The sequence below is a fragment of the Zootoca vivipara genome, chromosome 3 (assembly GCF_965207765.1).
Source record: "Zootoca vivipara chromosome 3, rZooViv2.hap1.1, whole genome shotgun sequence".
NCBI classification, from domain to species: Eukaryota; Metazoa; Chordata; class Lepidosauria; order Squamata; family Lacertidae; genus Zootoca; species Zootoca vivipara.
This window is the reverse complement of record NC_142586.1, coordinates 62740419-62767715: the sequence shown is the minus strand read 5'-3', so window position 1 is coordinate 62767715 and position 27297 is coordinate 62740419. Positions and strand designations below refer to the sequence as shown.

Sequence of the window (27297 nt, the reverse complement as noted above, 5' to 3'; positions counted from 1 at the left end):
GGGGCTTACTTAAGTATGCTGTTGCATGGGAGACCTGCTTACAAGGAAGTGTCTAATATGGATTTTACAAGGAGGTTGTGGCAAAGGACATATCACTGTTGAGGGAAAATCAACTTTTGATATCAGAAAGATGTCCAGGATTTTGTTAGGGTTCCTCCAGATTTAAAACAAACCCTAGTATTCATGGCACATGAGTTCACCAATGTCTGCTCGTTGCTTGAGGAGTACAGCAGTCCTTAGAAAAGAGTCAGAGACTCCATGGCAGGCCCCCTCCCTCATATTACTTCACACTGCTTCAGAAGCAGTGCTTATCATGGCAAGCAATTCAGCTGCAAAGTTCCAATATATCAATCACCATTGTACCTGTGCACCATGCCTGCACTCCTACATAACATCCACAGGAGTCAGAAAACTTCATCCTGAATTTATAGCAGGAGTGACATGAAAAGAGTGTGAAAATTGGTCATCATCTGGTAACAAGGAGTTGGAAGAAATGAAAAAATAAACTGAACTTGGGTACCAGGATGCAAGGAGGACTGCTGTCCTTCTGCAAAGAAGCAACTCTATATAAATCTTTATTACAGAGGCTGGGAATATTTTTGTGTAACGTGTCTCTTCCAGCTGCTACTCTCCACTGGAGAGAAGCTTATATGGGTCTCAGCTTTCTTCTGAGAGCTCATGACGGCTTCAAATAGAGGGGGATTTAATCTGAACTGCGGCACTGAGGGAGAATAGTAAAGGCCTGGCCTCAAGCCCAGTTTGAGGGACCCCCCCCCAAACACTATTTAATGTTAAGAGAGGTATATGAGCAAAGGCAGATGCAGCATGCATAAGGAGTGAAATAGTGACAATCAATACAAAAACAGAATCTTTGATCATAAATGTTCTTCAGTCCTTGTAAGTGTGGGAGCTAGTTCCTCATTTACAGCACTTCCTTGTTATGCTTTTGTATCACAGAAGTAAATGTCCTCCAGCAAATAAAATGAGTGTGGCATCATACTGATCTGGAGGCAGTGCTCTTTATTCTCTCTCTTGACATGAAAAAGCAGTAATATGAAAGATAATGCTGAAAAACACTGCTGGGAGGGAAGCACATTTTGCTCACTGCCTTGAAACTGTGCCTTGACTTAAAATGTAAGATTCACTAAATAAGTATGTAGGGATGGGAAAACTAGGCCACACACAAGTCCGTCGTTAAATTATAGAGAGCAAAAGCAGAGCCAAAGAGTTTGCATAATTGCTTTTCTCAGCCACAAGAGTGTCCTTTGGCCCCTTAAAATCTAACAAATTTGGCATGCTTTTTGATATGGATATAGATCAATTGTTACCATTCTCCAGGTTTTCACTGCTTTCATAGCAGCCTGAATCCCGGGGAGAACATCCACTTAAGCCCTGACCATCTATGAGGAGTTTCTCCTGAGAACCTGACTGGTCACTGTTACCTGGAGTAGAGAAAGGAAAGAGAGGAAGTGAGAAAGCATAACTTACACAAAGAACAGTGCTAATAACCTCACTTCTGTCCTACCAAAATACCCAGCAGCATACTAAAAGGACATCCTTTAATAAGAGCCATGAGTCGTTTTCCGCATCAGATAATGCAGGAGTACTGCTGCCCTGAGAGGACATAGTGGAAGAAGGGAGTGGGGTGAGAGTCGATTACTGGGAATATTACATACAGTAGTTTTTAAGTTGCACCCACTAGGAATTTATACAGAAGTTGCAGCAATTTAATGCGCTAGGCAGCTGATCACATGGTTATAATGGGATGGACCTAACCTGCACCTGCAGATCTGACTAAAACAGTTGTGTGTGTTTTATTATGTTTTCAGTATTTTTTTTTCAAATTTAAATCAAAGTAAAATCCAGAATTCACAAGCAACCCTTGAACTATACGCCATATAGTTTCTTGGGCTTTACACCCTGACACAGCATATCCAGGAAACAAAGACCGGGGGGGGGGGGGAGATGTGCTGCTTCTGCTGAAGTTGTAGAGGGAAGGGGGGTGGAGTATGCTTTGGAATCTGTTGGGAAGAGCCAAGATAACTATTTGAGTTGGAAGATAATTTCAGAGCTTCATTATAGGTGATCTTTACAAGCCTCCCACAGCTTATACCCAAGCCTAAGTTTGAAGTTATGAGTAGTTTCACCTGTGTTTATATGGAAATTCATCTGCCCTCAATGGCACTTATTCCCTAGTAAACATAATGGTCCTTCCGTATTGTCAAGTACCTCTACACAACCTTGACTTTTTCTTACAAAAAGCTGTTATTTACATGATCTCCTAAACTCGTTTCTTATTTTGTCTTGAACTGCTATCAGGCTTCCTCTTGTGTAGTGTTCTCCAACTTGGTGCCCTGCAGATGTTTTAGACTACATCTCCATCACCCTCACCCACCCAGTCCAACTCTTCTGGAAGATACCAGGTTGGAGAATCCTGCTGTGGTGGAATTGGCTGCTGCTAGAAAAGGTTAAAAAGTAGCAGTAATTTACAAAACCCTTCTAATGAAATTTGCAGTTTCTGATATTTCCATTGAAATCCAGATTTCTAGATGACTTAATTCACATTTTCATTATAAACTATGTAAATTATAGCTGGCAAAGTTAGAAGGAAAATAATGAGTCATTACTAATATGAAATTACCATATTTTTCCGTGTATAAGACTAGGTTTCCCCCCTTAAAAATAATGTCCAGAATTTGGGGGCGTCTTCTACATGGGGGCCATCTCCCCCCAAATAGGGGGCATCTTATATATGGGGGTGTCTTATAGACGGAAAAATACGGTACTCTACAAATGAAATCACTATCATAGATGTCTTGCCCTTACAATTTGGTCTTGCTAAAATGTTGTAATTCAGAGTTGGAAGACGGGATGGATCCTGAAAAAAGCATGTAGTAACTAGGCTGGTGGCAGCTGGGTTGTGGCCTGGAAGGCTGAGGCAGAAGGAATAATTGCCTCTCCCTGTCTGGGGAGGAGGGTCCTTCCTTTTCCCTCGGTTCCCCCTGCTACAGCCAAAACCATTCAAGCAAGGAGAGCCTTTTCAAAGGGTGGGATGTTGCTGGGGAAAGAGGAGGTGGGACGTGAACTTCTACAAGCCATGTTGTGTACACTTTTCTTTGGATCCAACCCCTAAGTGGTTACAAATCCTTAGCTGTGCATTACAGAAGAAATTCAAAGCCTCACTCACTATCATATTCCTGTAGCAGTTCAACTGCTGTCAGAAGAACAGCTCTATGCTGTGGGTCCCGTATGTTGAGCTCATCCAAGTCTTCTTCCTCTAGGAGCTTGAAAGTGTCCAGGTCTTCATAGCCATTGAATAAAAAGGTGGGCATGTGCTCCTGTGGCAAAGGAAGAGAACAGTTGTGGCACATAAGAAGGAAACAGCAGTGCGGAACTACTCAAAACAAGATGCCACTTTCCATGCCATCCATACATTTTCCACCTTTCTGATCAGTGATTACAGGTGGTTATTTATACTGACTGCAGGTAACATAAAAAAATCACTCAAGTAACTCCGTACCCACTAGATACAATAAAGATTGTATGTAGTATTACAGTTAGACCTCAGACAGTACAAAGCTCTACTGGCAACTGGTTCTGTATGTTATGGGCAGCCAGTGTAGTGCCTGCTGTTGCACATGTGTCTGCAGAGGTCTTTCTTGGTTTTTGGTTGCCACAGGGTCCTGTCCCTGCTGCTGAAATTAGACTTGAAAAGAAGCCTTCTTGCGCAGAGGTGATTTTGGGTGTGGGTGCTTGCAACAGTTTTTCTGGTTTGTAAATGTGCTCAGGTGCATCAAAAGTCTGGCAACCCCTGAATTACGTGATTCTTTGTTAAGAACATAGATGTTGTCATCCATAATGGTAGCTAACTACCGTACTCTACATCAAAGTGTGCAATGCAGAAATCTATGCCTGATTTAAACATTAAATTGGTTGAACTACTGGTGGGGAAAGATTACTGCCAACACACAACACCAGTGCTTAAAAGCTTTTTTTTGCATGCCAATACAGTCAAACCTCTGTTCCCGAATGGCTGTGTGTTCAAACACTTTGGCTCCCGAACGCCGAAAACCCAGAAGTAAACGTTCTGGTTTTCGGAAGCCGAATGTCTGACGCAGCTTCCGCTTGAGTGCAGGAAGCTCCTGCAACCAATCGGAAGCTGTGCCTTGGTTATCAAACGTTTTGGAAGCTGAACGGGCTTCCGGAAGGTAATACGTTCGGCAACTGAGGTTTGACTGTACATTACCAGGCCAAGTTCAAGGTTCTTAACTTTTGGTCTGTTATGTCATTTAATCTAACCTTCTCATATCTATGATTAATGTACAGACACATAGTGTTAAAAAGAGTAAGTGAGCCTTGCAACCACCAATCAGGTAGTGGTACAGAAAGGATGGTTCAAAAGCCATTTGTTCTTTTATTCAGTCCCTTTTTATGTTTAAGCTAGCTTTGAAACAGTAGGCGATCACAGCTGCTGTCAATGATGCTCCAAAAAGATAAGTAACAAATGGATCTTGGAAATTTACTAGCACCACATTTATAAAATCACAGATAATTGCAGGGTAATTTCCCCTTTCCATCCCAGCATAGGTTCAACAAAACAAGAAAAGGAAACTATTTTTAAAATATAGGAACAATCTATTTAAAATTAATAAGAATCATAAGATTTAACGGCAAGACATAATACCTTGGGAAGAAAGCAGATTTATCCACCCGCCCTCATGCCATCATATATGCATGTTAGCTGAGAAAAGTAATGATTTTAAGCTTGCAGATGCCTCAGAGGGGTCTGAGGGTTGTTGTTTTTTTCAAAAAAAAGACAAGGGTAGCATTATATTCAAAAATAACCCATGTTAAACTTTCAGAAAGTAAGAAAAAACTTTGCAACCCTTTCTCTCCTGCTTCAAGCTTCAGTTTGTGACTCGATAAATTATGTAACAAGCAAGAAATGGAAGAGATGTTGTTGTATAACAAGAGTAGTGATTACTTTGGATTTCAGGGAGTGACGCCTTCTGGGGATGGTTGTGGGAAGCAGGGGTAGGGAAGGGCAAGCTTGAACATTTTCAACTTGAGGTTGTTTTCAGTTAGAAAACACAGTTGTGGCTCCAGAGTAACAGGGTATGTTTCAGTGAACATACATTCATATGGCCATTGCTTATTGCTCAAGCACTGAATCTTCATTGCTGAGGACAGGTGCTCTAATAATAAGTATTGTGTTCGACAGGAGCTCAACTGTTAGGAGGTGCTCTGTTCAAATAGCTTGATTAGCTGCACAGTATGCAAAAGGATTTTGGGGTAAGGTAACAGGGTCCACAAATGAGTTCACCATTTGTTCTACCCTGATTGATTGCATTCCCAACAAGTGTTGGGTTGCTGTTGCCTTGGCTCCCAATTCCAGACCCTGGAATTCATCTCCTACCTATTCTCTCCTTAAAGCAGTTAAGATTTCAAGACCTTCTGAACTCTCACTACTTGGTCGATCTTTGTCTTGCCCAACACTTCATCCTTCTCTATAGCCAGAATTTCAGTTATAACCAGACCATATCTTGGTTCTGTCCAAAGCTGGACTTCCAGTGTAGCCTGCCTCATTTGAGAACTAGTCCTGAGTAGAAAGCCTTTTTAGCTGGATAGGCCAAGTTTTTACTGGCTGCTGTTGTTTTTACAGACCCTTAGTGGCTTTAAATAATGAAGAGAAAGGTTTCCCAGGCCAGTTAAACAGGTACAGTTTGTATCAATAAAGGGATAAAGTTATCATCACAATATCATAACATGATCCTGTGCATGGCAGCCATGAAAACAAAACAGTATTATTTTTTTACTCGTGATATAAAAACTCAACAGTTTAGAATATATTCACATAGAAAAGAAATTATGGGATCAGAGAATGTCTACGGAATCTATTAGCCCTCTAACAAGGTTCCTGCTGAATTCAGAATCCCATCTTCTTAAATCAGCTTGCTAAAAAAAAAAGGGGGGGGAGCCACTTCCCTTTAACAGCAGAGTAGGAAGGATAAACAGCAGGCAGAATGTCTTATTTCCAGCCTGCCTGATTGAGCATCAAGCAATACAAAATAAAAGTCCACTTAATAAATAAAATGCAAACACTTTGGGCTGGTGTGGTAGGGTGGTTTTGCTGTTAGGAGGCAGCTCAACAGCTGTGCTCTACTATATTAGCTGCTTCTGTTCGGTAATGCTGCTTTTGCTAAACATCACCTTGTAGGACTACTGAACAAATCAAATAAAACAGTTACACAGCATACAATTTTCCTATATATGCCAGCTGTTTCCTCTTCTGGAGAGCTAATTGTACTTCACCTGAAGTAACCAGGGAGAAAAATGGGAAGAGGACTTAGCCTTCAAAACTGATGATGTCTCTTGTGCTGGCCCAATCAGTTTACTCCCCACTGCCTGCCCAGCTTCCTAGCTAAAGAACACACTATATGTTTAAATCTCAAGAAACTTGGGGTTTCAACTTGCTCTCACTTTCAACTATGAATGCCTTATAATCTGAGAAACGACCAAATCTTTAAACAAGGGAATTCCACAATGCCACATAGATCTTGCAAATGAAATCATGTCTTGATTCCTCACACATTATTTTAAATGCTGGGATACAGAAGTGCATATGATTTTAAGGCTGTGAATTTAGTCCTATTTATTGTATAGATATGGAGTTGAAGTGCTTGTAGAAGAGTAAAGTAAGTATAAGACAATTACAGCCCACCTTTAAGTTGATGCGATCTAGGAGATCCTCAACAGATTTGGGCTGAGGTGGTCTGCCTTTCCGTCGCCTTCTTGTAGGCCTTTTAGGCTTCTCTTCCTCTTCATGTAACACATCCACATAGATGAACTTGAAGGTACCCACTTTGTTGTTCAAAAGGCCCATCCAGGTACCCATAGGTGGTTTGCTGATTATATCAATTATATCGCCCTTCTGTATATGAGAGAAGCAGAATACATCTACCTGAAGGCTCCATAGTTACTTGCAAATTACTAGATCAATGTTTACTGTATCATAAAGGAATGCATGTTTTATTGCATGCAGACTTAAATAGAAAAAGGGGTGGGATCTTTATCAACAGAAGGATCTAGCTGACCAGGTTTCTTTTTTAAAATGACAATCCAGAACTCATTTCCCAACTCTGTAATACAGGTAACTTGCTTAATATGTGAGGGTTTGGTTCTGGGGGTCCACGCATACCGCACAGTGGTACCTTGACTTACGAAGACGATCCGTTCCGCGGCGCTCTTCGTAAGTCAAAGTCTTCAGTTGTCGAAGCGCCCGTTCTGCGCATACGCAAAGCGTGATTTCGCGCTTCTGCTCATGCGCCGACCGCGCACACCAGTTCTGGGTTTGTCGACTTTGGAAATCGAAACCTATGGATGTCGAGTTGTTCGGATGCCAAGGTACCACTGTATATGCAAAAATGTATAAAGCCAGGAACTTCCAGAATTGGGCCCCCTGCAAGGTGGAATGCTGCTTACCCAAACTTTCGGAAGGCTGTGCATCCCAGAGCCCTTGCTCAAGCCCAGCAAGCATTTGTCCAGCTTTGGAAAGGTGGCAGGAGGGCTCTGGCAGGGTCCTTCCCAAAGCCCAAGAAGCACTTCCCGGCTCTGGGAAGGAAGTAGGAGGTGCTCTAGGAACCTGCCAGAACCCTCACACCTCCTCCTCAAAGCCTGGCACCTTTGCACAAGGGCTCTGGGAGGCTGCCAGAGCCTTCACACTGCCTTCCCTAAGCCGGGTAAGCCTACAATCACAGCTTGGCGCAGGTGGGTGGAAATAAATAAATGGAGAGTGGGTTTCTTCTGCTCTTTATTTCCCCCCACCTGTGCAAAGCTGTGATTGTGTAAGTTAAATAAATGTAAAATGTGAGTTACCAGTGTTCTAAACTAAGTATATAAAACAAAAACTTTTTCTTGTCCCACCCTTTTAAAAAGGGTTCACCTATGCAAAAGTTTTTGAAAACTGCATGCACAACTCTTCTTGACTACAATGTTCTTCTAATTGCCCGATGCAAGGGATAAATCTATGAAAATCTTTTGCTGATTTGTCATATCCACAAGTAGAGCAGAAATGAATTCATAGCATACATTTCCAGTTCTCTGATAATTAACTTTTTTCTAGCTCGCTGCTCATCTTTCTTCCTCTCTAGTGGGCCTCTCTAGTAAATTTCCTTTTTTTAAAAAAAATACACAGCATATTCATTTATTATTTACATTTCTACTATTTCTGAGGCAGAGATATAGCTTACAATTATCCACACACACACACCAAAAAAACCCCACCCATAACAACAAACATAAAATAGAATGAATACAAGGTTGCAGTTTGGCTCCACAACCATTTATACAGCAGCAGAACACAGCTATTATGTTGTCTATGGGAAAAGGAAAAGGATGATATTCATCATATTCCTAAAAGTGGAACTGACAACATATTCCATATTCCAAAAAATGGAACTGACAACCAACAAATTCCCAGAGGGTCACCTACTACCTTAGAGAGGGCAAAAGACCACTTGCTGGGGTACTACAGCAGATATGAAGTCAATGCAAGCACTTCGGTCTGTTCCTAGAACATAGCTGCCAAGTCTCCCACTGAAAAATGCAGGATCAGCAGTGGCACGGCACCAGAAGTCGCTTCTACACATGTCCAGCGGAAATCGGGCGCCGTTGGCACCGGAGGTTGCTTCTACGCATGTCCGGATATGCGTAGAAACAACTTCCGGTGCTGCTCTACCCGATTTCCGGTGCCCAGGCATGGGCAAAGTGGCACCGGAAGTCACTTCTACACATGTCCGGACTTGCGTAGAAGCGACTTCCAGTGCTGCGCTACCCATGTCTGGGCACTGGAAATCGGGCGGCGCCAGGACTCAAAATGGAGCCTCCCTGGCAGGTAGGAAATCGGGGGGATTTACGGGATTTTCCCAATCCTGGCTGCCAGCGGGAAATGGTTTAAAATATGGGGGTTTCCCGCGAAAAACAGGAGATTTGGCAGCTATGTCCCAGAAACTCACAGAAAACCAGCGCTGTTCTCTGGATACAAGGGCTACATGTTCTCCATCTGGTGACAGCAATATTACTGAGGTGTATGTGATTCTGACAATAGGGCATGCCCAAGGTATTAATAATTCCAGCTTGTAAAAGATACCTATGAACACTCCCTGGATTCAAATATGGATTTATTCCAGAAAGAGTACCTTGAGTTTCAGGGAATCTGTATCATAGGGGCTGGGGGTAAAATCAGTGTGAACCCTGGCCCGGCCACAAAATGGTCCTCTGTATGGTAGTTCTTCATCATCACCATCTTCAGACTTGACACTCTCTCTGTTGCTGGCTGAGGAGTCTGTTGTGCTTACAGTTTGTCCACCTGTTTGTGATCAATAAAAAGGGAAGAGTTTACCCCCCCACAAAACCCAACTATAAAATACACTGAAAAACATGATAGAAGAACTCATCTGATATTTATTTCCAGCAAGATTATGGCAGCAAACAGCAGGTTCTGAGCCTCTCTTGGATATTTAGGGCACTTTTAAAAACATTTACCAGCTCCCTAGGAATCTACCTGCTGCAGCACTTTCTTGGAATAGCTTGGCACAGAATCTTACAGCACATGCTGAAACACTGGAGGCCACACAGTCCCTGTCCACTGTTTAATCTAGAAGCCCAGGCTTCAGCTGAGTGCTCAATAGTGCTGGGCTGATTTTAACTGAAAGGATCCCCCGCACCTAAAACAAAGATATATAAAGAAAGGATGAGAAAATCTTCTTTCCTAAAGACTTGCCCAAGCATTAACTTTTTGCTGCAAAGTCTAGTATTTTTTTTTTACTCCTCATTAAGTGAGAATACCTCACTTTTCACGAAAGAATGTTGGAAAGCATTGATTTTTATGTACTACCAAGCACTGCTCGGTGGGAAAACTAACCATTCATTTGAGCCATGCACTGGATAATCACAGGCTCAATTCTCACTACCTCAAGCAAAACAATTTCTTTGAGTCTGACAAGTCTGCAGGTGAAAATACCCCAGGAATATTGGTGCACATGCTGTCTGTCTGCCCAAGATAAGAGCCGAAGTACTGCTGTTCTAAGAACCAAGTACCTTGCCCGCAAGCATTTGTGACTTCAACTACGCTTCAGAATTAGTTTTCTTTATGTGCTGCTGTAAAAAAGAGAACTCTTGAGTTTCATCCAAAAAGATACAGTAGGATTGATTCAGACATAGGCTTCTTGCTTCCTTATCTTATGCATCTTCATAAAACACTTCCAGCTTCCCATTTTGGGGAATTTGTTTAATAAACCATGAAAGAAGGGAAGGGTGTAGACACATGTAAAGGGGGATGATTTTAGGGTGGCATATGCAAGCATAATGCTAGTCTTTGATCTAATAAACCATAATTCATTCAATCGTGAATGTTAAATCTAAACTGGACTGTAACAAGCATTCTATTTACTACTTACTCATTGAGCTCTGACCACTTAGAGAGCTCCTTAAACTTTCTACAGAACCACCAGCTTTCAGTTTGGGTTTATCCAGAGAATCAGTATCTGGTTGTAGTGACTGAGGAGATTCTGGCATTACATCCAGGCTGGAGTCCTGAAAGAAAATCACCACACAACTTATTGACAACTTGTGCTGGCTTGTGTAGTTGATCAATTGGTACCATGTAGGTTAGAATCTGTTACAATATGTATGAAGATTAAGTAGCAAACCTAGGAAGTGTAATAGTATAAAGTTCTTCCTTCCCAACACATTGAGGGGTGGTTCACCAGGGTCCCAGACAAAGGTTGCATATCATCTGGCTTTATGCCATCTGCAAACTATTGAACCAAGGACCTTGTGCATGGAAACCACATTCTCTGCAACCAAGCTATAGAACCACCATTTGCTGTTGCTCTTGCCTTTGGAAAATGTTAGGTTGTGAAAGTAAAATTGTGTGTTCAAGGCTTTTTCTGTAAAAAGAAGAGGTGTGTGTGTGTGTGTGTGTGTGTGTGTGTGTGTGTGTGTGTGTGAAGATCACCCAAGTCTCTCATATATTGTTTGATCTCTTTGATCCATCTTACAGTTGATTTTTCTTTAGTGGTGGAGGGAGGCTACCATAATAAACAAGAAGATAACCGGTAAAAATTTCTCTTCCTTATTCGCTGAAATATCAGTAAAATGATTTGTTTTGTAATTTACTCTTCTTTTAACTGTATTTGTTGTGCAAACCAATCCTATTCATGTTTACTTGAAAGTTAAGTCACACTGTGTTCAATGGGGCTTGTTCCCTTACACCAAGCAAGTGTGCATAGGATTGCTGCCTTAAACATACAAAACATGAATACAACCCCCTCAGATTTGCAAAAGGGGGGAAATTACAATTTAAAAAAGTATTATCCTAGACACAGTTAGTGCAAATACTAATTTGACTAGAGCATTGCATTTCAATATTTACTTGTGATTTTGCAGTTGTGTTGCTTTCCTAAGCCTTATAATCAAAATTTTCATGTGAAGTTTGCTGAACATAGTAGAAATGAAATGGCAGATGAAACAATAGAAATGTTACCATTTGGAATGAAAAACGAACACATTTTTGTTTGCATACAAGGAATTAAACCTGACGATGCAACTTATGCATGAAAATGGTAAACAAAGCAAAACCTGTTACTTGAAATGTAATGGACATGTTTTATTCATTCATCATTCAAGTAACAAGACAGATTCAAGAAGATCTCGTCCATACTGATATTTTGCCAACTTGCTTGCTAAAACAATCATTTTTGGGAGCTGACTGCAGTCAGAGTAGTGTTCGTTTATGTTTGTGAGTGGATGTGGGTGCGTGCATGCGTGCTGGTGTCAAGAAGGCATTTTGTTTGATAAATGACAATGTAAGAAAATAACATGGTACAATGTTCAAGAGACTATCTGCAGCAACAAATTAAAATAAACCTGCTGATATACAAGAATTGCTGACTTATTCCACAGGCATGCAATCACAAACCATCTGAATGAAGCCTGTTATTTGCATGCTGCAGAGTCATCAGGAAACTTTCCACAAATCAAGCAAATCTCCAGAGAGAATTGAAGAACCGAAGCCACAGATAGCTAATAAGAAAGTGCCTCCCATTTTTTTCTAATGTTTGTTTCTTGTACACTAGTCTTGGAATACTTTTCCTGATGTGAGCTGCAGAAATGTCCATGCAGTTCTCAGAAAATTAGAATTAGAAATCAGAACTAAATTATGGGCACATCAGTTCCAATCGCTGAACCTAGGAATTGAAAGCAAATGTGGTGGCAGTGCGAGGTGGTCGCATCCTTGCCTTGTGTCAGCTCAGTCACTGCCAATTGCCTATTAATGGACCATACTATATTTGCAGGGTTGGGGTGTGTTTCACTTTGTAAAAACGTGGTATTGCTTGCTGCCTGTATTGGAAAATCTTGTATACCTAACCTATCATTTCATAATCTTAAATGCTCATATTTCTGGCCTGAACAGTGGGGTCTGACAGGACCTCATTTATCACCATGCCTGATTGTACACTACAGCAGGTACGACAAATTCTCTTTGGCTGACTTTGGAAGATCATATGTCCCTCTTAATTATCTGAGATCTATTTCTCCTGCATCCACACACAGCCATGTTACTTCTGACTTCATGTGAGTGGGGAAACAAGCTAGGAAGCCTCAGGCAACCACTGTTTCCCATTACATCTGAACCAGGAAACAATGGTTCATAGCTTCAATACAAGCCAGGTTTAAAGTTGGCTTAATATCCTGGCTTGTATGGAAACCAGTAACTATTGTTTCCTGGTTCAGATGCAGCAGGAATGCTGTATTGCTTGACTCATCACCTGCAGAGCTGTCAATTTGCTTTTGACACACTAAGGGAGTCAGTCCTATGAAATTCAATAGGGCTGACTCCCATGTAAGTGGGGCCAGGGGTTAGGAATGCAGCCCAAAATAAGTAATGACATGCTCTTTACTTCTGCTTTTTGTAAACTTGTATCTGCAATGCTTCAATGAGCAATGATCCAGATCAAGAAAAGACGGATCTGTATTATCCAACGATGACTTGGAAATATTTGGCTACGTTAAGGCAGAATTCAATTTTAGAAATGACAGGGGCCACGTAGATTGCATTACAAGGAGTCAGCATCATACTGGAGCTTTGTACCAATCAGATGTGTCAGAAATGGACCTTGGGAGATAAATGTGCTAATGTGTTACTGTCACCGAGCAACACAACAAATGACTCTTATTTTAATACCAGAAGTCTAACGCTGGGATGGTCTGGCAGACAACAATGAACTTTGCTTCAGGACAGACAAAAAGATTGCCTCATTTCTCCAAAGATTCAGACAAATTCTTTATTTACAGCAAAAGCAGCAACTAAGGGCTTCAGAACCACTTTGGCAGGGTACTGAGCAAAACGCGCTAGCCAAGTGAGAGTCCCTTTTTGGAGGCCTTCTGGCTTGAAATCAGTCCCGTGCCATTGGAGATAAGAATGAGACAAAGTAAAATACAGGAACTAGAGACCTGAATTTATATTGGTAATATTATTCTAACATATCTCAAAGGGCCTAAAGATAAACATGCTATGTCGTTCTGCTTATCAAAGACCAGCCTTCAGCTCCTGAACACATCATAATAGTATACTGCTGCATCCTGATTATTCAACAGTCCTCTAGAGGGCGATATTAAATCAATGGAAACTCTTTTCAAGGCTGATGCCAATGCCAGTAGTTGCTTGCCAGCAATTTACTTGTTATGCTTACAGTTCAAGTGGAAAGACTGATGAAAAATAATAATAATAATAATAAAGTGTTGGGTATTCTAACAACCCACCAAACCAGATTCAATGAAGTCTGCCAAATGCAACATGCTTGGAAAAACAGATTGATTTTGGCCAGAGGAAATTGAAGGAGGAACTTTAAAATAATATATTTTCAGAATGAACTTTAAGGATCAGCTATATAGATATCTGCACTGTGGAATTTAATATGTTATAATAGGGGGGGAGAAATACTCCCCTCCCCTGATGGCTCACCATACTCATTTGAAAAGCTTGCTGGGCAAAACGGAGTTTCACAGATTTTAGGGCTTTATATAAGACTACTTTTTCTGCCCAGTAATCTCCATTAACAGCTCAATGGGAATAGCCTCTTGATACAGTGGCCCTCAACACAGCAGAGACAACTCGCAAAAGGACTGATTTATTTATTTTTAAGTAAAACAGGAAAAGCCACTGTTACTATTCAATGGAGTTATTTTACAGATCATATTTATAATGGATATTTATATTAAGAGGGATCTCATACATGGGACAATATTTTATTGAAAACAATCAAAGATATACAACGATAATGAAATGAAATTAGGTGTATGCTGAATGTAAAATTTCCTTATATGATCAGGTACCTGACCCAAGATAAATATTTTCCAGTGTTTTCTGTATAATTTATGTGTTTTATGTCTTTCATTTGCATTTTTAAATAGTGTTTATATTTCAATACATTTTTAGCTAAACCGTAGGATTTAAATTGCTATTTTATTACTTATTTTAATGGTGGAAGATGTTACCTAGATGTTTCCTTTGTTTTAAGATGCTTTTACCTAAGTACTAGGGAACCACAAATATTTTTTTAAAAATAAAAATAAGTTATGTCATTACAACAGAGCACAAATTGCATTTTAAAAAGTAAATACATTCTATATTTGAAAGATGTTTCAATTTTTTGTAAAATTGGTGTAAGCATTTGTTGCAAGGTGCATGTTGCTGTGTAATTCAGAGGATGTATTGGAGGCAGTTTGACATTGCTAGAGGACTAGGGCACAGTATATAAAGCCATTCATTTTTAAAACCAGCGTATATGGAATGAAATCATATACTTTATTGCCCTAACTCAATCCTAACTCCCCTTTATGATTTTATTGAAGCTCTTTTCACAGTAAATAGTTTTGAAAAGGCCTTGGAATTGCTTTACTACATTATTCCCACGGGGAGTTTTTTTGAATGACGCTGTTGTACTTTCCAGTAAGGTTGCAAAACATAGGCATCAACAACTCTTCAAGTATTTACTCAAACCAATAAAGCCCCCAGTTGTGGTTTAATTTAAAACAAACAAGCAAATGAACAAAACCACATACCTGCTCTGACAAGGAGCTGCTATATTTCTTAGACATCCTTTTCTTCATGGTTTCTTTAACAGATTTCACCTTTTTACCAAGGGACATGCGGGAAGGAGATGGGGATTTGATCACTTCTTTATAAACAAAATCACCATCTTTGCCCTGTAAAATGAAAGGAGGATGAAAACAAAGAACACCATTTGCCATTGTCATTTTTCTCTGCTCAAGTCTCAGATGAAATGCGTCTTAGGGAAACATTGACAGCTGAACTGCTTTTGTGCAGTCCCGAAGAAGCATTTTGGCAGCGGTATAGCTAGCCGCCTGACTGCCCAGGGTGGCAAACACGAAGGCACCCTGCTGGGGGGTGGGGTGTCCGTCACGACGCACGCGGCGCATGCACGCACTGGAGGCATGTGATACGGCGGCGCGGCAAACCCCGTGAGCAAGCCATGGAGTGAGGCAGTCTCGCTTGTGTCGGGGCTTCTCCGTGGCGGCGGGCGCGTCGCAGCGGCTGTCAGAGGTGGTCAGCCCCGCCGAGCCTGCTGCCCGGGGCGGCATGCCCCCTGCCCTCCCCATTACTACGCCACTGCATTTTGGTTGGGTCTCTTGACTGAGTTTTTCTGGTATCATATACTTTGGCTGGAGCATTTTCATAATGGTTGATGAAGCTGTGAACAAGCACTCATTTTTTGCCCTCCTCCTTTTCTCCTCCCCTCGTGTGTATTTGGCACATCCATTCTGCTTTGCATGGTTACCAGGAAACTCTGGCTTATATGTTAGTTAACAAACAGGGTAATAAGTCAGGAACATATGTGTATGAACATATGGACAACCCATGAATGCAACTTTTATGTTGAAATTTGCCACCAATGTTGATGGGAGAATCCAATACTGGCATAGCCCTTTCCACCCAAAGGTCTCAATGGGGACCATGCCAAATACACTGGCCTGGAAGTAAATGTTACATTTTGCACAGCTTTTACACTTCTTGCACGAATCTCATCAAGCTCAACACTGTCTTCAATATATATTTATGTTCAACTTCCTTTTTTCTTGTTTAGGCTCAATTTTGAACACTTTAGAAGCTAAAAAAAACAACGATTTCAAGTGCATCTAAAGTCTGGACTCCTATTGCTTATGTTAAGTTTCATTTTTGGAGCACTTTTTAGCAACAGGAAGTACTAACAGGCTTTCAGCGGAGTCTAGTGTTTATAAGGACAACTATCTTCTTCTGCTTGACTAAAATCCAGGTAGATTGAACTGACTATGGCAGATGTTACATCTGGGTATTTACTTCCGCTACATGTTAACGTTAAACTTGCTCTCTGCTCTAGAGCCAGACTATGCATAACATTCAGTCAAGTGCAATTTGCCCTAATTTTTGTTGTTTTACAAAATGCAGCTGCAGAGGCTGCAAAGCAAAGTGGGAGATTGGCACTGGAATCAGGTTCTTAGCTCTTTTCTCTCAAAATATTTGTTACTGAAAAGCACCCCCCCCAAGCTGCTTTATGTTCCCCAAAGGAAATACATTGGTAACAAAAATGAAAAAGAGCACTCAGAGTGATGAATTAATTCAACAGCACCAACGGAACAAGGAGGAGGAAAGGGCAAGTTCAAATAAGGTGGGGGAAAGCAAGGCAAGATGCAAGAAGAAACATCCACCATTGGAACATAATGACACAAGGATTCCCTTGCTGGATCAGACTGAGATCTAAGGAGTCCAGCATTCCATGGTCAAAGATGTCTCTGGAAATTCACGGGTGGGACACAAAGGCTATTATCCCATTTAGCATCTCCTATTGAGAGGTTTACAACCCTGAAATCTAGATCTTTTAACTTTCATGAACAGCTGCTAATGACAGTGCCTTCCATGATTTTGTCCTAGACTTTTTTTTTTAAAAAAAAAATCCATGTGAGTGAGTGAATTCCTCAAGTTAGTATGTTGTCAGAAGTAGTGTTTCCCTTTGTAGTGATCTGAAATTATTTCAGATCAACTTCATTTAATCTGATGAGTCCTTGGGATGGGAGAAAGTAAATTCCATTCTAGGCAGAGGATTAATAACAAGACAGGAAAGGAAATACAAGGTTTGGGGAAGGGGCAGTGTGTCCAAACTCCAGCATGGACTAGCTGCCCAGTTAATAACACAAACTCTGTTCATGTGTGTTCCATGGATCAAGCCTTTCACAGCTGCACTTCCCCCTCCGCTTTGAGAGTCCAGCCACCTGGCCAGTGTTACAGCTGGGATGTTTTTAAAGCCATTTCCCTCATTTCCCCTCACACCATGCCAGTTTAAGAACTCAAAGCATTTGGATTCATGGAGACATGAGGAGGCTGAGATTCAGTAACAAAATCACGGGTTTAATTTAAATCCTCTCTTTCCTGCTTTCTATACTCTCAAAAATGCCGAGTCCAACAACAAAGTCAGCTCTGGGAAAGGGGGAGGAGAAGAAGACCTGAAGAACTTTTTAAGCTAGAAATGTCAAAAGGGGGTGGTGGTCCTTCCAGCACCACTCATGAGTAGGTTCTTTTCCCCATGGTTGATGAAAATGTGCCAATGGTAGCAGCTGATACAGTACATGAAGACATGGGGACAAGGTAGTCCCCATACATTGTTCTGCTACTACTATATAACAGTATGTTCCTACAGTCCTATTCCATCTTTTTATCTTTGGTATGTTCAAAAGGAGAGTGTGTAAGTCAAAACTATTCCAAAATATTGCTCTGGCCTGTAAATTACCTTGACAGGCATTATTGCATTTCAGTAATAATAAATCCGTAAGCATTTGGAATCAGAGTGTACTTCTATTACACACACTTTTACCAATTCATTTTTTCCCATTGAAGTGACTACTGAACCTAACATTCTTAACTGATAACATAATGTAGCAAATGCTTAACATTTTCTGTATGGTATAAAGCAGCTCTCAATACTTGGCATGTACGGCAGTATGCATCAAAACAAGTCTGAGGAATAGACTTGCTGGTGGCATTGAGAGTTTTTAGAGCTACGATTGTGGCAGTCACCACACATTTTAAACTCCGTTATAAATTCCACCATTGTGCTTCATTATTAAAAATATTCCTATGCGGACCTCTAGCTCATACTCACCATCTGATCCAAATTGTTTCCAATATGCAGTGAGCGGTTTGTCAAGTCAAAGCCACCAAAGCTGCAGGTTCTCTGTAATGCATTACAATTAAATTCAGTACAAAGAAATAAATGTTTTGTAGGGTATAGGAAGACATATGAGAAACCATCCAATTGTACAAATAATGGTAACAAGCAAAACATGATGAGAAATTAAAAATACTCTGTCATTACATTCATGCATCATGATAACTCTCTCTGGCCTTTTGCTTACCATTGCAAAGCCTCTGGCTCTTCAGCTTATTGTTGTTTATTCATGCTCCCTAGCTCAGGTTGCCCCACAAAACAGTATTTAAATATTTGAAGTAAGAAATCATGTTACATAACCAACTTAAATCTCACAAACTCTTTGACAGTGGGGTGCAAAGTAATAACAAAAAACCTTTTGACCCAAACCTATTCAGTATTTAATAAATTCTGGAAGCGGACACGCAACTAAAAAGCCTGAAAATCTACTCAAATGCAATAGGGTCAATAGGACTCTCAAATAGATCCACAGTACCTTACTTAAAATGGCCAAATGTCTAAGCTTCCAAGGGATATATATTAATAGGAGTTTCATTCTTGGAAAGCATTGGCTCTGCATTTGTTACCAAGTCCTTCATGGTACAAAGGAGCTTTGTTACTGCTACGAGAGAAAGTAGGTTATATTTACAGTGGCACAGCTTAGTGGAATGAGACGAGTGGAATGAGTCACTCAGAACATCAGCCCAAGCCAAAAATACTGATGCCGGTTATAAAAGTTCTGACAGCCTAAACACGTCAGCATTTTGACACCACCTTTCTTCCAAATGCTAAAAAGCACACTAAGCAAAGTCACATTTTCAAACGGTCCTCATCTGTATCTCATGCAGTACTTGAAAAGTGCTGGTCCCTTTAAACTCCCTAGGGATGAACAGCTCCCTTTCAGTTCTACAAGCAGAACTTTTACCTTCTCTAGAAGTAAAACAGTCTTGATATATTATAATATAAGCTCCAGATTTAAAAATTCAAGAGGTATGCTTCCAAAGGTGTCAGAGAATACTGAAGAGTTACTTACTAGCAGGTAAAATTGCAATAAAATCCCTGGTCTTCAGCAAGCACCTTTAATCAAACCCAACTACAGCTGTTCCAGGTTCTCTTCCCTTTCTGGGAGAATTCTCTCCCCCCCCCCCAAATAGATAGAGAGTTCTCCTGCTAGCTTCGGTTTCTGCCTCCAAGTTCCAGGGTTAAAAGTATTAATTCCTGTATTTCCGAACCTCTTTTTAAACAGGAGTCTTTTGCTGCTCTGCCAGATATCGCTCAGCCTGTCAAATTGTATCTCTGCCCAGCTTTGTATCTCAAAGTTACTCTATTGGAGAGCAACCAGACATAATTGTATTCAATATGTATCCAAAAGAAGGGAAATTTCTTGTATTTCAAAGTTGCTAAATAGTCTCCATTAGCTGCTACTACTATGCTCTGCTCCCATTCACAAAAAAATCCCCTTGCAGAGCCTGTCCGCAGAAAACGGACGCTGACTTCCTTTTTCACTTCCGTTTTGCCAAATCAATTAATTTAAGCCTAATTTCTTCTTTAAAAGCTTCATTTGGTCTTTACCTCTGATTGGAAAGTTCACTGCTTACGGTGACAGTATGTGGCTTCGGCTGTAGGGTGCAATGGAGCCGAGCGGACACAAGCCTCTTCCCTTTCCCTCACAAAAATGGCAGCGGGGAGATTGGGGTTCCGGCGAGTTCTCCGGTGCTCTGCTGGACTCCTGGGGTTCCCACTTGTCTGCAGGGGTGTTTTTTTTGGGGGGCGCCTAGCTCTGGCACTCGCCCCGGAGTCCTATAAGCCAGAACCGTGTCGTCCTTTACTCGGACGACACGGAGCACGCCACCATTCCCTCCACAGCAGACCGGAAGTAACTCCTATGGCACTAATGTGTCACACATCTAATGCTTTATAGGAAATATCTCTCCCTTTAAAATTAATTATTGAGGTTGTTACCAAGTTGCAAGTTGACTAGTAAGCTGTATTTGCAGATCTGTACTAAGAGACATATATTCTATTCTTTCTCAATCAAGGCTTTGTTGGTGAGCCCGTTGAAGCATTTCTGCTAAGGAAATTCAAAAGCTAGCATCAACTTAATAACAAAAGTCAAGAACTAAACTTACTTTCTCAAAAAGCAAGAAACAAAAACAGCTGGTCAGAAATTCAGAAATCCTTAAATATCAAATGCAGAGATCAGTTTTCAGGCAACACTGGTATGCATGTGCAACGGGTGTGCACTTATCACCCCAGAAGCCACAGTTCTAGCACATGTGATATCTGGCATTATACAGAGAAAATGATAGCCAAAGGATTGTTTTTGACAATGCTGGAATGTAACATGTAACTGAAAGTAGTGCCAGTATTCTCTTCAGGATTCTAGCAGTGCTACTATATAGTCATAACACAACTTGCCTTGAAATATATGTATCTTATAACTTCTAATAATTTTATGAGATACATGCCAAACAAAGTCTGTGGATAAAAGGTTGTAGGCTAGTCAATGGAATGGTCATGCAATCAAAAACAGATTGGTGCATGTTCAAAAGGTTCTGTGCATGCCTGGACCACCAAAACAAATTTAGATGCCAAAAATAAATGTGAATACAAGACAAATAACTCATCATACTGAACAAGAGGCTTCCACAATTCCCTGAGGCTGCAGTAAGCATGAATTATGATATTAAAAGAGGTGCTTAAAGTTCACACACAGTTTAATTTTTGCCTTTCTTTTGAAAAGAAGAAAGCCACAGGATGTAGTTAATTAAAGGGTCTATCTGAATAAAATAAAATAAAAGGAAATAAATACCTTTCTCTCCTATAGAACAGGGTAAACATATCACGGTCGCATAAGGAGATTGGGCTCCTTGCTACAAAAACCACAAGCTATATGAAATGGCCATTGCATTGACAACAGAATAATTTTTGGGACATTTCAGGTTCGTTATAAGGAATATGAAATCCATGCTGCCTATTTATATATCAAGCTAAAATATATTGTGTGTCACCTTCTGAAATGCTTCCCCCCACCTCTCTTATGGCTCCCCATAAGTAAGATCACTTGAGAGTACTAATTTTAGTGAAGTACATTACAAAGAAGGCCAGAATCAACTACTTATGTATGACACAACTGGAAGAAAGGATTTGTCCTAGCCAGAAATTAACATATCCACAAAGTGGCCGCTAGCCAAATGCAGGCACAAAGCTGGCTAAAAAATAGCAGCAAAGATAGAGTTGCCAGACTCAATAGAGGACAGGACTTCTGTGCCTTTAATTGCCCTGCTCTCTTTTGAGTCTGGAAACCTTAAAGAGAAACCAGCAGACCAATTGCTTGGAAATTAAACAAAGGGTCTGCTGGTTTCTCTTTACGGTTTCCAGACTCAAAAGAGAGCAGGGCAATTAAAGGCACAGAAGTCCTGTCCTCTATTGAGTCTGGCAACCCTAAGCAAAGATTATGTTCTTTTTTTTGTCTGCCACAGTCACACCCTTAAAAATTAACTAACAAAAAGTCAATTAAACCTCTCATTGTGTTATGCTGTGTAATAGTTTCCACTGAAATCTCCTCTAGGTCTAATGAATCTATTAACAAATGTGCCTCCCTTCCCTCCTACAAAGAAAACAATCTTACAGCTGTAGAAAACTAGGACAGATGATCTGTTCTTTCCTCAGCGGCCAAGAAACAGGAGAGCTTCTGAAAACCAGCTGATGTGATTGCCTTGCCTTGCCTTGCCTTGGGAGATCCTGGTTCAAAATGCCATTCGGCCATGGGCTCATTCATTGTTATTTGGAAATATCAGTTTCCTTAAAACTGCCCCACTTACAGGCAGTTGTAGGAATTTGGCTGTAATCTTAAATCTTAATCCATTGAACACAGTGCGACTATGTTGTAAGGAAACCATTTAGGGGCTACACTGTAAATGAGTTAAGGAACACTTGCACAGTGTAAGTGATCAGTAGGAATAAAAGAAATAACATACTGGCATAGGGTATTTTTGAAGGTTGCCAATGTGGCACATTTGCCCTAACCATCCTATGTAGAACTTCCATTCCCCTCCTGGTTAGGGAGGATTAATGCAATCTTGTTTTCATCAGACATGTAGAACCGGTTCTAATGATAATCACCTTCATGAGAAGGAAGGTGCTTCCCTTCCTATCTCTGCCACTCCCACTTGTTCATGGTGCTTGTACAGTCATCACACAATGGACCTTTCTGACAACAGGCATTAAAAAAGTTTGATTCTCTTGGGAAAGGACGGGCTTGCTGAATATACACTTGTGTGAACTTTCCGTCCTCACCTTGACTACCACTATACCCACTTCTGCCTCACACAGGGTAAGGCTATTTTTTCTTATTTGAAGAGCCACATTGGGCCACATAGTGGGCATAGCTGCCAAGTTCTCCCTTTTTTTAAGGGAAATTCCCTTATGCTGAATAGGCTTCCTCGCGAGAAAAGGGAAAACTTGGCAGCTGTGATAGTGGGTAAACAAATTGGGCCACACAGTGGGTAATACTTTTAGACATATTTCTCTCCATCACCGCTAGAAGTAACATTGAGGAGGTTTGAAACCAGGTGTTGTGTTTTGACAGCTAAAAAGGAACAATATGGTCACATATTGTAGAGATCCATTGTATATTCCTTCTTTTAAATCAGGTGTGGGGAATTGATCTGGCTGGTGGGACAGATCCTAATGTCCCCCAACCTCTGTGGGCCATTTTGACATGGGGCGGGGCTGCCTCCTTGTCAATCACCTCTCAAGCACTGCCCATCAGCTGATCAGCAGGACCTGCAAACCATGCTTTTGGCAGGAAGTCACATCTTTCCCTGCCTCATACCTGATATCATATATGACGTCAGATGTAAGGCAGATGGGTGTGGCTTGGGGAAGATGGAGCCAAAGGCCAAATAACACCTGCAGCCCACCACTGCTTTAAATGTTCTACAGGATCACCTGATACTTTTACTGCCCTTTTATTATTCTTTAAATTTTGCAAACTGCTCTGATGCTTTTATTGTGGAAGGTTGGGGTATAAATATCCTGAAAACAACTAACTAACCTCCATTATCCAAGGACACACACAAAAAAACTTGAGTACTCAAAAGTGGGGGTAGCCTGTTTGTAAAAAGTTATATGGGTAAGGAGGAATATAGCTGAGTGAAGTTGCAGTTTTATCATTTCTGCTAAAGAATGCTATAGCTTCATTATTATTACTGTTCAATGCAAACCTGTGTTCCGCACCAAAAAAGTGTTTTTCTTTCCTTTAGTCATCCTGAATCATAAGGGCAATGTGTTTCCCCTTAATATTTTGCCAGTTTGGACACAGGGGATCAGAACACTCTGTCCAAACACTTACTAGAACATCCTGTTGGCAAATAATTGAGCGGAGGAGAAGAGAAGAGAAGAGAAGAGAAGAGAAGAGAAGAGAAGAGAAGAGAAGAGAAGAGAAGAGAAGAGAAGAGAAGGCCAATGAACTATGCATTTCAGATGTTATGGTGGAGGAAAACACGCCATGCTGACTGCAACCTCATGGGAGCCAGTAAGCCACCGTCAGTGATAACTCTTGGACTCACAGACTTTTGGTGGATTCTCAAAAGAACCCTTTTAGTACAGCGGTCCATTGTGGCAGCCCACTTCCTCTTTGCCTCATCCTCTTCTTCCAGCAGACATCGCCTCAAATCCTGCTCTTCAGCTTTGCTCAGTGTCCTGTCAGTAACGGGCCGCACCAGATGTGACAGGTTCAGGTGACTGTAGAGACTTCTTTCTACCACATACGTGATATTGAACTCGCTGACAGAGTTGCGCCCTCGAAGCCTTCTGTTTGGGAAGCCACAGCCTCCTCCTCCTCCTACCCCCTTGGCTTTGTGACGAAGCAGCTGCAGGTCACAAATTGAGGGTGATATGTATTTCCTAGCAGGGCGCTGGCAAAGAAAAGCTCTAGAACACGAGTAGTTAGAATCTGTCTTTTTCAGTCGGATCTGCTTCCTGACACTCTGGATTTCTTCAAAGGATACCAGGACATGGTGCTTGCGCCTGTTGTCATAAAAGCAAACGCTTTCTTTACTTACCCCGTGGCTCAGAGAACCAAGGTTCTTCTTCATCTCTCCATCGGTCAAGGAGCGGCAAACCTTTGGAGTCTTCTCCTCTTCTGGGTAGGAGAAAAACGTTCCAAGTTTCTTTGGGGGTTTGATAAGGCCACGGCTTTCAGATTTACTGAAGGTCTTGAGCAATTTCCTGTTAGTACCCCAAGTATCTAGGCTGCTCGATGAAGGAGATGTAGTGAGTGAGTCAGAGTCCTCATCTGGCTGTTTCTCAGAAGAGCTATCTGAGTAAAGTTGCTTCTTGTGAACTCCAGAATAAAGTGCTGATCTGTCATCTGGTACTGGAGAGCTGTCAAGGGAATGCTCATCCACACCTACAAGGGGGGAAAATAGCACATTAGCTTTCACATACTTAACTATGAGTGTGGGGGAAAAAGCAACAGAGGTGCACCCCCTCCAACCAAAGAGGTATGCGGCCATTCTCATTTTCTGAAGAACAGAACCATCTGAGAGATACCAAGCAATGATACAAATGTCTGGAAATCAAGGCAGGGATACTGGTGTACACAGCTCAATATTCTGAATTCATTTTAAACAGAACAAATCTTATCTAGCTTTAGTTTTATAAAAGGGAAATAGGCTCTTTGCAGCAAAGTATTTCTTTAAAATTATTAGGACGGAAAGAATAGAAAAGAGCAGAGGAGCAAAAAGGAAACAAAACATAATAATTCCATTTAATATGCAGGAATAAATAAAACTTCAGTTATGGTTAATTAACTATTACAAGGGTGGGCAACTTGTGCTCCTCCAGAGATTGTTTGACTCCCAAAAGTTCCGGCAAGCCTGGCCTATAGTCACAGTCTGATTGAAAAAAGTGCTCTGCCTGCTATTTGGATATATCCTCTTTATATAGTAGACAGGGGGATCCTTTATCTCCAGTCTTGGTGCTATGCCACAGCGCTAAGAACAGAGATAAGATCCTATGACTGCTATTTACGAGTATAATAGGCCCACAACTTGCATGCATTTAACTTGTGCACATTCAGCTTTATGCACGTGGCAAATTACATTAAAATAAAATAAAATAAAATAAAAAGGGGGTGGGGTTCCAGGAAAAAATATTTTAGTGATCTCACCTGCCATTGAACCCAATGGGTTTTGACTATATGTGATTTTGGCTTTAGGCATGATCCCTAGAATGGTGCCCCATGTTAAGTTGTGGGCCTACTGTAATAATAATAATAATAATAATAATAATAATAATAATAATAATAATAATTTATTTATACCCCGCCCATCTGGCTGGGTTTCCCCAGCCACTCTGGGCGGCTTCCAACAGAAAAATAAAACACAGTAATCTATTAAACATTAAAAGCCTCCCTGAACAGGGCTGCCTTCAGATGTCTTCTAAAAGTCTGGTAGTTGTTTTCCTCTTTGACATCTGTTGGGAGGGCGTTCCACAGGGCAGGCGCCACCACCGAGAAGGCCCTCTGCCTAGTTCCCTGCAACTTGGCTTCTCGCAACGAGGGAACCGCCAGAAGGCCCTCGGTGCTGGACCTCAGTGCCCGGGCAGAATGATGGAGGTGGAGACGCTCCTTCAGGTATACTGGACCAAGGCCATTTAGGGCTTTAAAGGTCAGCACCAACACTTTGAATTGTGCTCGGAAACGTACTGGGAGCCAATGTAGATCTTTCAAGACGGGTGTTATGTGGTCTCGGCGGCTGCTCCCAGTCACCAGTCTAGCTGCCCCATTCTGGATTAGTTGTAGTTTCCGAGTCACCTTCAAAGATAGCCCCACGTAGAGTGCATTGCAGTAGTCCAAGCGGACTGTAAAAGGTACCATTTCCACCCACACCCTATACCCATTGCAGGAGTGAGGTTGGGAGAAAATGCTGCCCTTTACTTTACTTTCCACAGAACAATCTGTGTAAAGTGAAAGGGAGCATTTCTAGCCACACCGCCACCCACTCCAGCATTGGAATGGGGAGGGATGGAAGTGCTGCTTTATCTGTGTGTAACAGTGATTGCTTGTGTGTTTGTGTGTACATGAGGTTATGTATGAGTGGGCAACTCTCCCTCCCTCTCCCTCTCCCTGTGTGTGTGTGTGTGTGTGTGTGTGAGAGAGAGAGAGGGAGAGGGAGAGGGAGAGAGAGAGAGAGAGAAAACAGGAGCAAAAAATGTTTAGCCACCCCTGCTTTACAGGATATGCTGTCCTAGGTAGGAAAGGGTATGGCTACAGAAACCAGTGGGTCTTTTGCAAGTCTGTGATTATAAAAGTCAAGAGTTAAAGAAAATGATAGGTAGCAAAATTCATGTTCTTTCTATATACTAGCTGCCAGGCTGAATATAAGGAAAGTTATGTATGAATAGAACTGCTGAGGTTTAAATCCACCCTACGCAAACCTAGATTTGGAAAGATAACTTTAAAAATAATAATCCTTTTTTCCTGTTATGGGTAGAGAGAGAAAAAACTGCACACCACATCAGAAAGCATTCATCCATTCTGACAGAGTAAAACAAAAAATAGCAATAAAATTGAATGAAACATGTATCTAACTTTGTATGCCCCAGATATTGTGGTTTTCAGGAACACCTTCAGTAAATGCTCTGTTGCAAAGTAATTTGATTTTCCTTTCAATAAAATAGGATACAAAAACTCCACCATTCACTCGTTTAACAAGGTGTGTGTGTGGGGAGAGAGAGAGAGAGAGAGAAAGAGAGAGAGAAAAAGAAAGAGAGAGAGAGAGAGAGAGAGAGAGAGAGAGAGAGAGAGAGAGAGAGAGAGAGAGAGAGAAAGCACTGTTGTGTCATCAAGTACAAAAACATCAAGGCTGTACTAAGAAAGGCTGTAATACAGAGTGGCATGTAACACCAACCAATATATTAAACCTGTGGAAGATCTACAACTCATCAAGTAAAATATATAGAAATATATATTTCTATATCCATATATATTTATATATCTATATTTTATGTATCCAGATCACTGTTA

General features: G+C 41.1%; 1 protein-coding gene across 3 annotated transcripts in view; it reads right to left on the bottom strand.

The window, feature by feature from the left end:
• Nucleotides 1-27297, bottom strand: part of SASH1 (SAM and SH3 domain containing 1) — a 522525-nt gene that overhangs the window by 7412 nt on the left and 487816 nt on the right. For all 3 annotated transcript variants that reach the window (XM_035108791.3, XM_035108795.3, XM_035108793.3), the window contains exons 10-17: nt 24332-24678; nt 18219-18290; nt 15127-15270; nt 10458-10593; nt 9198-9367; nt 6722-6931; nt 3188-3338; nt 1329-1442 (exon numbers count right to left, since the gene is read on the bottom strand). In XM_035108791.3, the coding sequence (XP_034964682.3) occupies nt 1329-1442; nt 3188-3338; nt 6722-6931; nt 9198-9367; nt 10458-10593; nt 15127-15270; nt 18219-18290; nt 24332-24678 (1344 nt within the window). The remainder of the gene's footprint in view (nt 1-1328; nt 1443-3187; nt 3339-6721; nt 6932-9197; nt 9368-10457; nt 10594-15126; nt 15271-18218; nt 18291-24331; nt 24679-27297) is intronic.